This window comes from Dermochelys coriacea, chromosome 22 (assembly GCF_009764565.3).
Source record: "Dermochelys coriacea isolate rDerCor1 chromosome 22, rDerCor1.pri.v4, whole genome shotgun sequence".
Taxonomy (NCBI): Eukaryota; Metazoa; Chordata; order Testudines; family Dermochelyidae; genus Dermochelys; species Dermochelys coriacea.
Genome location: NC_050089.1, coordinates 2,317,092 through 2,327,342, shown reverse-complemented (window position 1 = coordinate 2,327,342; position 10,251 = coordinate 2,317,092). Strand labels below are relative to the sequence as shown.

Below are 10,251 nucleotides of genomic sequence, written 5' to 3'. Positions count from 1 at the left end.
GGGCGGGCGGCTCGTGCCCGCGGGAGGGAGCGGGGGCGGGGCCGGCTGCTCCTGGACCGAGGCTGGAGACCGGGCTCGGGCCCTGCCTGGCCGGTTCTGGGCCGAGGCCTCGTGCTCCGAGCGGGGGCCCTGGGCTCCCCAGGGCCAATGGCCGGGGGCGGGGCCTATAGGGAGATGGGCGGGGCCAGGGTACTGCTTCGCGCTCGTTCCTTCCTGGCCCCAGCCCAAGCCGGTGGGAGGGGCGGGGTCTTGTTGCCAGGCAACAGAAGCGTCGAAGAAGCGGCCGAGCGCCGCGGCGGAGGGGTAAGAGCCCGCCCGGGGGCCCAGGCCGTTAGTGCTCGGGGGGGGCTCCCGCCGGGACTCCTTACCCCCCCACACACTGGGCCGGGTGTGGGGTGCAGCTGGGGCCCCCCCAGGACACACACACACACACACTCACACTGGGCCGGGTGTGGGGTGCAGCTAGGGACCCCCCCAGGACACACACACACACACACTCACACTGGGCCGGGTGTGGGGTGCAGCTGGGGCCCCCCCAGGACACACACACACACACACTCACACTGGGCCGGGTGTGGGGTGCAGCTAGGGACCCCCCCAGGACACACACACACACACACACACACTGGGCCGGGTGTGGGGTGCAGCTAGGGACCCCCCCAGGACACACACACACACACTGGGCCGGGTGTGGGGTGCACCTAGGGACCCCCCCTGGACACACACACACACACACACACACTGGGCCGGGTGTGGGGTGCAGCTAGGGACCCCCCCAGGACACACACACACACACACACACTGGGCCGGGTGTGGGGTGCAGCTAGGGACCCCCCCAGGACACACACACACACACACACACTGGGCCGGGTGTGGGGTGCAGCTAGGGACCCCCCCAGGACACACACACACACACACACACTGGGCCGGGTGCGAGGTGCAGCTGGGGACCCCCCCAGGACACACACACACACTCACACTGGTCCGGGTGTGGGGTGCAGCTGGGGACCCCCCCAGGACACACACACACACACTGGGCCGGGTGTGCGGTGCAGCTCCCCACAGTCTCCAGGACTCCCCACATACACACTTCGGGCTGGGTGCAGCAGCACTTTCGTGGCAGGAACTTTCTCCTCTTCTCCCCTGGGGCTCCCTGCCCTTTGCCAGCCACAGCATCACTGCTAAAAGGGCCCCACTGCGGCTGCCTGAACCTGGCTGGGAATCTGGGAGCCATGGGCCCCCTGCCTGCAGGCAGCTACCCCAGAGGCACTCGGCTACGAAGAGCAGCTCCGTGACCTGCTCAGAACCAGCTCCCCCTGCTAGCCCAGTGGGGAAACCGGATCCAGCTGCCTGAACTGAAACCCCGTTTCCCCAAAGGAAGAGAGTGGGAGGTGCTGGCACTGACCCACTTCGGCCTTCCAGCTAGTCTGGGTGCGCTTTCCGAAGGGTGGCCACACTCATAGACTCCTCCTAGAGCCATAGGGTTAGAAGGGATTGCAAGGGTCATCTAGTCTAACCCCCAGCCAAGATGCAGGTTTTGATGTGCAGGCACAAGTTGCACCCACAGAATTTGCACCGTTAAATGCAATGCTGAGTACTTATACATCCAGCTGCCTGACTGTGCTAATTCGGTAATTAGAGGTTAAAAATCAGCGTTGCTCCTACAATCCCACTGCAAATACAAATAGTGCCTGTGAAAAGGGAAAGCAGAATCTAGCATGTCTGAAAATATGTATATGCAATGAGATTGAATTGAAACCTTAACTCCTTCATTCCCTGACTTTCCTGGTAATTAAAGTTATGCTCATAATGGTGAGTTCTACAAATTTAAACCCCCAAAATTGTTATTTTTAAGAGGGTAAAAAAATAAACTGCCTGTGTTTAATAACGTTAGAAATAAAGAGCCTGCGTGGGCATTGATATTCATGCTTTATTGAGAGGCATACGCTGGGGGAGGTGTGAGTTCCACAACCTTAACTATACCATTTGCTAGCTCTCTGAACGCTACGTTGTATTTGAGCAAATAGCAATGAATTCTGAATGCTGGACCCAGGTGAGAAGTAACTAGCCCATGCTCTTTAAATGGAACTGCAGGTGCCATAGAAGGCCTGTTCCAACACCATGTCTATACCGTTCTCAAACACCCATCACCGCATTCCACCGGGATTTGCAAATCTGCTAGAAGGACTAGCCAGAGAAGTTTTGAGGGAGCAGCCTGAAGATATACCAGCCTTTGCAGCCAACTATTTTGAAGAGCTGCTGGATAAAAGAGAAAGTGAGTATAAAGTAAATGAGGAATTTTGCTTATAAAAGAAAATTCTAGCACAGGGCTGAGTCCAGAGAATTGAATTCTATTCTCACTGTGTGACCTGGTTTCAGAGTAGCAGCCGTGTTAGTCTGTATTCGCAAAAAGAAAAGGAGGACTTGTGGAACCTTAGAGACTAACAAATTTATTTGAGCATAAGCTTTCGTGAACTACAGCTCACTTCATCGGATGCATTCGGTGGAAAATACAGAGGGGAGATTTATATACACACACAGAGAACATGAAACAATGGGTTTTATCATACACACTGCAAGGAGAGTGATGACTTAAGATGAGCTATTACCAGCAGGAAGGAGGGGGGAAGGAGGAAAACCTTTTGTGGTGATAATCAAGGTGGGCCATTTCCAGCAGTTAACAAGAACGTCTGAGGAACAGTGGGGGGGGTGGGGGGGGGAGAAATAACATGGAGAAATAGTTTCACTTTATGTAATGACCCATCCACTCCCAGTCTCTATTCAAGCCTAAGTTAATTGTATCCAGTTTGCAAATTAATTCCAATTCAGCAGGAACCCAGGAACCTATCCTTGCAACAAAGCCCATTGCCAACTGTGTCCACATATCTATTCAGGGGACACCATCATAGAGCCTAATCACATCAGCCACACTATCAGAGGCTTGTTCACCTGCGCATCTACCAATGTGATGTATGCCATCATGTGCCAGCAATGCCCCTCTGCCATGTACATTGGTCAAACTGGACAGTCTCTACGTAAAAGAATAAATGGACACAAATCAGATGTCAAGAATTATAACATTCAAAAACCAGTTGGAGAACACTTCAATCTCTCCGGTCACTCGATTACAGACCTGAGAGTGGCTATACTTCAACAAAAAAACTTCAAAAACAGACTCCAATGAGAGACTGCTGAATTGGAATTAATTTGCAAACTGGATGGCCTACCTTGATTATCACCACAAAAGGTTTTCCTCCTTCCCACCCCCACTTCCTGCTGGTAATAGCTCATCTTAAGTGATCACTCTCCTTACTGTGTATGATAAAACCCATTGTTCCATGTTCTCTGTGTGTGTATATAAATCTCCCCACTGCATTTTCCACCGAATGCATCCGATGAAGTGAGCTGTAGCTTACGAAAGCTTATGCTCAAATAACTTTGTTAGTCTCTAAGGTGCCACAAGTACTCCTTTTCTTTTTGTGTGACCTGGGTTACTTAAGTTCAACATCTCTGTTTTCCCAGTTCCCCAAATGGAGATTTAAAAATTCCTTCCTAATGGGTGTTACAGGGCTAAAATGACAAGGTTCTCTGAGTTGGTAATGTCATTGAGAACTGCTGTATTTGTATCTCCTCTTCTGTATGTACATATTGCTCTTAGCTGGATGGAATGTCAGACCTCCCTGTGGATGACATGGCTCCCTTTAATGGCTGTTAATATTAATTACTACACAAACGTGAATGACTGTTTCATGGGTTTCCCTACTCTTTGTGCATCATAGATCTCTGAATCCATTTTCTTTATTACATTTTCCCATTTAAAGCTTGTTGTATTTCTCTCCCTCCTTCATAATTCCTTTTTCTTCCTGCTACACAGCCTTTCTTAACTCATTAGCTTATAACTGACGTTCTCTGTAACCCTTTAGAAAATGGTAGGCTTGAGGAAGCAATCTAATTTTCTGAATATGTTGGATTACGGGATGATGAACATTCAGGCTTAAAACTACTCAGTCTCAGTATGGTTTCAACTTAATATTTTTTTAATGTAGAATAAATTACAGTACAGGGGTAAGAGGCTTTTGTGTGGTTATCACACAAGAAAAGCTTGACAGCAGGGAATGTCCAGGGAGAAAGAATGCACATGCCTCAGTGTAAGGTAATCAACTTCCTCCTCCCATTTGGGAGGTCAGATCCACACCTCAGGGCTTAAAGGAGATCCCCATGAACTTGGGATGAGGGTCCCCCACTGGCCCTGAGATTAATTGGCTTGCTGCTGCAGGTATAGCTGCTGCTGGGCATGTTGGTCCCACTTGGATGTGCAGCGATGCCATTTTCTTGGGTCACCTCGCATTTCCTCGTGAGAGGAAGCGTGGCCATGATGGGCATTAGTGAATTGTTCAAGCTGCTGCATTCCATGCACACACCTCTCTGATCACAGCCTTGCCAGCCTGTTGAGTCTCCTGTGTGGCTTTAATTGTGGCTGTGGCCCTAGATGTTGGACGCTACAGTGGCTTTTTGCTCCCCTGCTGTAATTGGACTGTTCCTAGAACCATGGTTGCATGATATTCCTTAACCGGCATGGCCTTTGCCACTAGGGGAGGGTAGTGCAGAAAATAGCATTTCTTTTTCTCACAGCCAAGGCTGCCTCTATTTTCAATGGTTTCAGAGTAGCAGCCGTGTTAGTCTGTATTCGCAAAAAGAAAAGGAGTACTGGTGGCACCTTAGAGACTAACAAATTTATTAGAGCATAAGCTTTCGTGAGCTACAGCTCACTTCATCGGATGCATTTGGTGGAAAAAACAGAGGAGAGATTTATATACACACACACAGAGAACATGAAACAATGGGTTTATCATACACACTGTACGGAGAGTGATCACTTAAGATAAGCCATCACCAGCAGCAGGGGGGGGAAAGGAGGAAAACCTTTCATGGTGACAAGCAAGGTAGGCTAATTCCAGCAGTTAACAAGAATATCAGAGGAACAGTGTGGGGTGGGGTGGGAGGGAGAAATACCATGGGGAAATAGTTTTACTTTGTGTAATGACTCATCCATTCCCAGTCTCTATTCAAGCCTAAGTTAATTGTATCCAGTTTGCAAATTAATTCCAATTCAGCAGTCTCTCGTTGGAGTCTGTTTTTGAAGCTTTTTTGTTGAAGTATAGCCACTCTTAGGTCTGTGATCGAGTGACCAGAGAGATTGAAGTGTTCTCCAACTGGTTTTTGAATGTTATAATTCTTGACGTCTGATTTGTGTCCATTCATTCTTTTACGTAGAGACTGTCCAGTTTGGCCAATGTACATGGCAGAGGGGCATTGCTGGCACATGATGACATACATCACATTGGTAGATGTGCAGGTGAACGAGCCTCTGATAGTGTGGCTGATGTGATTAGGCCCTATGATGGTATCCCCTGAATAGATATGTGGACAGAGTTGGCAACGGGCTTTGTTGCAAGGATAGGATCCTGGGTTAGCGGTTCTGTTGTGTGGTGTGTGGTTGCTGGTGAGTATTTGCTTCAGATTGGGGGGCTGTCTGTAAGCAAGGACTGGTCTGTCTCCTAAGATCTGTGAGAGTGATGGCTCGTCCTTCAGGATAGGTTGTAGATCCTTGATGATGCGTTGGAGAGGTTTTAGTTGGGGGCTGAAGGTGTTTGTTAGTCTCTAAGGTGCCACAAGTACTCCTTTTCTTTTTTGCGAATACAGACTAACACGGCTGCTACTCTGAAACCTTCATTGTTCTGTCATCCTGCTGCCACCCCGCTGAGTGAGTGTAACTTGACTGGGGAACTTCCTGTCTTAATTATTAGCTTGACATTGATATGACAAATGTTGGTATTTATTTTCAGAAACCAAGTTTGACCCAGCAGAATGGGGGGCTAAACTAGACGACAGATTCTACAACAACAAAGCTTTTGAGGTAGGCTGGGATTGCTGCTCTAAGGGGTCTCATCTTCCTGCAGTGCACAGGACTAAAAAGCAAAATCTCACCAAATGCTTTTGAACCTCCGTTAGTAATGTTGCCGTTGTGATTATTCTGCACATCCGGGGAGTGTGGTAGGATAAGGTACTTCTATGCTATGAACAAGACGTGGCTTCCATTGAACGGGCTTGGTGAGAAACAATGCCAAGGTTCTTCACCTGGATCGCCACTTCTAAGTTTGTCCTCTGAATAAACAGGAGCACTAAGTAAGAAAGATGCCTCCCATGCTGATGATCCATATCCAGCAATGTGACTTCTGTCTTCTCAGGGCTCTGAACAAGGCAGTTCTGATGCAACGTATATCACCCAAGCTCCCTTCCAGGGCAGAGACTGAGCTAAGCAGTGACCATGATACAAGTAATATTCTGCTAGTTGTACATAGTGGTGATGCCCTATGTAATGTCTAGAAATGATCTGGACATGGGACCTAATGTATATGTTGAACAGGGGAGATAGGGTTCAAGGTTTTAGCTTCACTTGCACTCACTGCTAACTTAAAAATAAAGTCACTAAACTCCTCAGGGCAGGGGTCTTCTCTTATCTATGGGTGGGGGGGGAGTTGCCCACTCTTGGGTGCTGTTAAAACAGTTAACAATAATGCTAACCAGATGCCTTATGCAATCCAGACTTCAGCTCTGCACATCCCCATTCATGGAAGTTGAGCTAATGCTTAAACTGAGAAATGGGACCAGGGGAATTACAGACTCACACAGATGGGGAGAAACTGAATTTCCATTTGGGATCCATGTTCTGGAGCAGTCTCCAAGGAGACTTAGCCCTGGTCTACACTGGGGGTGCGGGAATCGATCTAAGTTACACAACTTCAGCTATGTGAACAATGTAGCTGAAGTTGACATACTTAGATCGACTTACTGTCTCCACCGTCAACTCTGGGCAGCGATCGATCCAGCAGGGATTGATTTATCGTGTCTAATCTAGACGTGATAAATCGATCCCCAAGCGCTCTCCTATCGACTCCTGTACTCCAGCGCTGCAAGAGGTGCAGGCAGAGTCGACGGGGGAGTGGCGGCAGTCGACTCACTGCGGTGAAGACACCACGGTAAGTCGATCTAATACGTCGACTTCAGCTACGTTATTCACATAGCTGAAGTTGCATAACTTAGAACGATTTGCCCTCCCTCCCCCCACAGTGTAGACCAGGGCTCAGACTGGAGCTCTTTCCTATTGTGAAGTAACGGTTGGTTGAACCTTTATTTTTTTCTGTTCTTCTTATAGGAGGCTGTATCTTTGCAAGAAGAGGTGAAGGAGTCGATGAAAGATTCAGCCATGGAGCCTGTAAGTAATCTCCCAAGGTCTGCCTGGATTTTGACTCTGTTGGAGCTGCACCTTGTGTCCATGTCCAGATGGCTAAGCAGGAGGTGGAAGTGCTCATCAGTTCCAGGGCATCTCTCTCCAAATCTGAAGAGAAAAAATCAAGGCCTTTTGTCCCAGCTGGCTTAGGATCCTCCCCTTTCTACTGTTCAATGTGATTTCCCAAAGAGTGTGGAGTCAGATTCAGCCCTGGGGTGACTTTTCAGTAGAGTTTCACCCCAGCTGCGTTTGTTCCAGTAGCATTTATAAAGCAGTTCATTCCTATCTGCAGAGAATTTGCCTTTGTTGTGAGGCTCTGTGTCCCCCCTTCCCCATTTTGGATTTTAGTTTCTAGATCACTGAGCTAATGAAATCATTTCCCCCAGCTAATCAGCTAATATGATGCTCTGACTGCAACTTGGTGTCTTACTTGACTTCCTCCTCTCCATCCTTCCCAGCTGGGGCACCTTGTTGGAGGTTGGAGAGCCTGATTTGTATCTTCCACTGGAAATGGGTCTCTATTTTTCTCTCTCTCTGCCTAGTAACTCAGTCTCTTTCATGCTTGATAGTATGGCTCAGGCTTCCAGTGCTCATCATTTTTAAAAATCAACATTTGCCAACAGTTATCATCCCCTGGGAATGAAAGGCCACCGTTTCCCCCCCCCCCACTTAACAGGAAATAACTATCGTATCACACGCCACCAAGTAGTAACTCTTGGCAAATGCTGATAGTTTAATGGCACTGTTAGTCTCCCACAGAAGGGAGCTTCGTGTTCTGGAAACTCTGAGATGAGTAGTTGGTATTTAAATAAGGACCAAATCACGATGTTCTTATCCAGACAAGACTCCCAATGAGTCAGAGAAAGTTCTGCCTGAGTAAGGGCCTCAAGATTTGGCCCTAAAAACAACCCCACTAATGATTAGATCTGTTGTAAAAAAAAACCATAAAGATGACAAAACACATTTAAAGAAATTAAGTGAGCTGTAGCTCACGAAAGCTTATGCTCAAATAAATTTGTTAGTCTCTAAGGTGCCACAAGTACTCCTTTTCTTTTTTGAAAATACAGACTAACACAGCTGCTACTCTGAAAACACGCTTAGTTTCCCTCTCAACCTTTGATTCACACACAGCTTCCAAAATGTCTTTGGGAAGCAGCAGTTTCAGTGGCTTCACATTGTGCAGATTTACTGTAATTTAGGCATTCACTTTTACTACAAGAAAATGATCAGCCTGTCAGCTGTTTACAAAGCCATTTCCTCTGTGGTTCTATTTTTTTAATGAAGGAGCTTGACAAACTTGGCCTCTGTGAAACAACCACCGAAGAAATAGAAGATAAAGCTGCCACAAAAATCCAGGCTGTCTACAAGGGATACAGGGTAAGAGAGACAGTGAGGAGACTGAAAGAACTAGGTCAGGATGCAATGAACCCCATGGAAGAAATCTAATGTCATTAGACCTGCCAGTGTCATGATTTCCAGACTAGATGCAGGTGAATGAATGGCTTGTTTGTCAGTAGGTTTATTTTTGTTTAATAAAACATTACATTTTCAAAATGCACCTGAGCACTGTGTGATTTTTTTTTTTTTTAGTCTGTTTGCAGAGCTGCCCGCTCAGTCTGTCATTGGCACAGACACATTTGGATGGGTAAACATTGAACTTCTCTAGCAAGTTCGCTGTGATCTGGTAAGCCACAGAGAACTGACTTTCTGCAAATGTTAGTTCTAAAAGCAAAAAGTCCATTGCCTGAAGCGTGTCATTTATTGGCTGCATGTTAAGGTCACTGTTTCCAGACTGTTCCCAAAGGATGACAGAATGGGAAGGGGGCTATGGGAGCAAACACCAAAGATGTGTTCTGCATCCCATAACTTCTGCTCTGCTCCACCTTCTCCAGGTGTGCTCTGTCCTCCATCCTCAGGTCTAGAGCAAAGGGACTAGACCTGGGGTCTGCTGCCTCCAAAGACTGGGCTGGATGATGGTGTCAGTCTCCCTCTGGCCTGATGACTCAGTATTTGTCCACAGCAGAACAGTCATTGGGCCAGAGAGACTGAGTGGGAATGACTGTAATCTAGTGATTTGGGCATCCACCTGGGATGTGGGAGACCCCAAATCCAGTCCCCCTGCTGTACTCACTCTTTCATTATTTATCCAGAGTGCAACAGCTTCAACAGGAGAGAGTGGGAGAGCCCCTTATCTGAATATCCCAGAGCTCAGTGGTTAGAGCCGTGGTCTCCAAAGTGGGCTGCGCAAGACCATCCCTGGGGGTGCACGGCAAGAGGAGCGCAGCCAAAGGAGCGCCGCTGGAACGGCGGCAGCAGTGCTCCTGGACCTTTGATTCTTCGGCGGCATGCCAGTGGCAGCTTGGCTCTCCCTGCTCCATCTTCAGCGGCATGCCGGCGGCAGGTCTTTTTTTTTTTTTTTTTTTTTTTGTTGCTTCCCTAGAGCTGGCCCTGGGGGTGTGCGATCCAAAAAGTTTGGAGACCACTGGGTTGGAGCACTCTCCTGAGAGGCATGATTTGAAAAGAGGTCTCCCTTCTCTCCCTCTGGCAGAACCTCAGTCTCCCATATCCCAGGTGAGTGCCTGAACCAGTGGGTTCAGAGTGATAAGGTGGGCTGCTGCTCCTCCCTTGGCCAGATTTTGAATGGGACTGATCCAGTAGGTGGCCTCTGAATACGCCTACTGGATTGGACCCCACATGTGACTTAGGTGGCTGGATGCCTATCTTCTTGTTCTTTGTGAATCGCTCTGGGGCTTAGGCATGAGGTAGGTGTCTGAAACCTGGAGAGAGGCAGCAGTGCCCATGTTCATGGGCAGAAATACAGGCTCCCAAGGAGCTTTGACTATGCAAAGTTAGGTGCTGAGTGAGTTTAGGCACCTACAAGGATCAGGGGAGTGTTGTGGATTGCAGTGAAGCTAAAACTGGATTTAGGGGTCTAAATGTGAGGTTTAGGCACCTAAGTA

The 10,251-nt window shown here is 48.1% G+C and overlaps 1 protein-coding gene across 1 annotated transcript; it reads left to right on the top strand.

Annotated features, from left to right (window-relative positions):
• The first annotated feature begins 32 nt into the window (after window positions 1-32).
• On the top strand, window positions 33-8,849 carry SPA17 (sperm autoantigenic protein 17). Its single transcript, XM_038380731.2, has 5 exons — window positions 33-303; window positions 2,095-2,275; window positions 5,847-5,917; window positions 7,217-7,276; window positions 8,576-8,849. Exons 2-5 carry the CDS (start codon window positions 2,122-2,124, stop codon window positions 8,735-8,737), a joined length of 447 nt encoding a protein of 148 aa, XP_038236659.1. The 5' UTR covers window positions 33-303; window positions 2,095-2,121; the 3' UTR covers window positions 8,738-8,849.
• Window positions 8,850-10,251: the final 1,402 nt, after the last annotated feature.

What these genes read in the sequence shown, in the direction of transcription:
- SPA17 (XM_038380731.2), top strand. Translation starts at nt 2,122, where the DNA reads ATGTCTATACCGTTCTCAAACACCCATCACCGCATTCCACCGGGATTT. An exon ending in GCTGCTGGATAAAAGAGAAA is followed by an intron (nt 2,276 to 5,846) that starts GTGAGTATAAAG and finishes ATTTATTTTCAG; the next exon opens with AAACCAAGTTTGACCCAGCA. An exon ending in ACAACAACAAAGCTTTTGAG is followed by an intron (nt 5,918 to 7,216) that starts GTAGGCTGGGAT and finishes TTCTTCTTATAG; the next exon opens with GAGGCTGTATCTTTGCAAGA.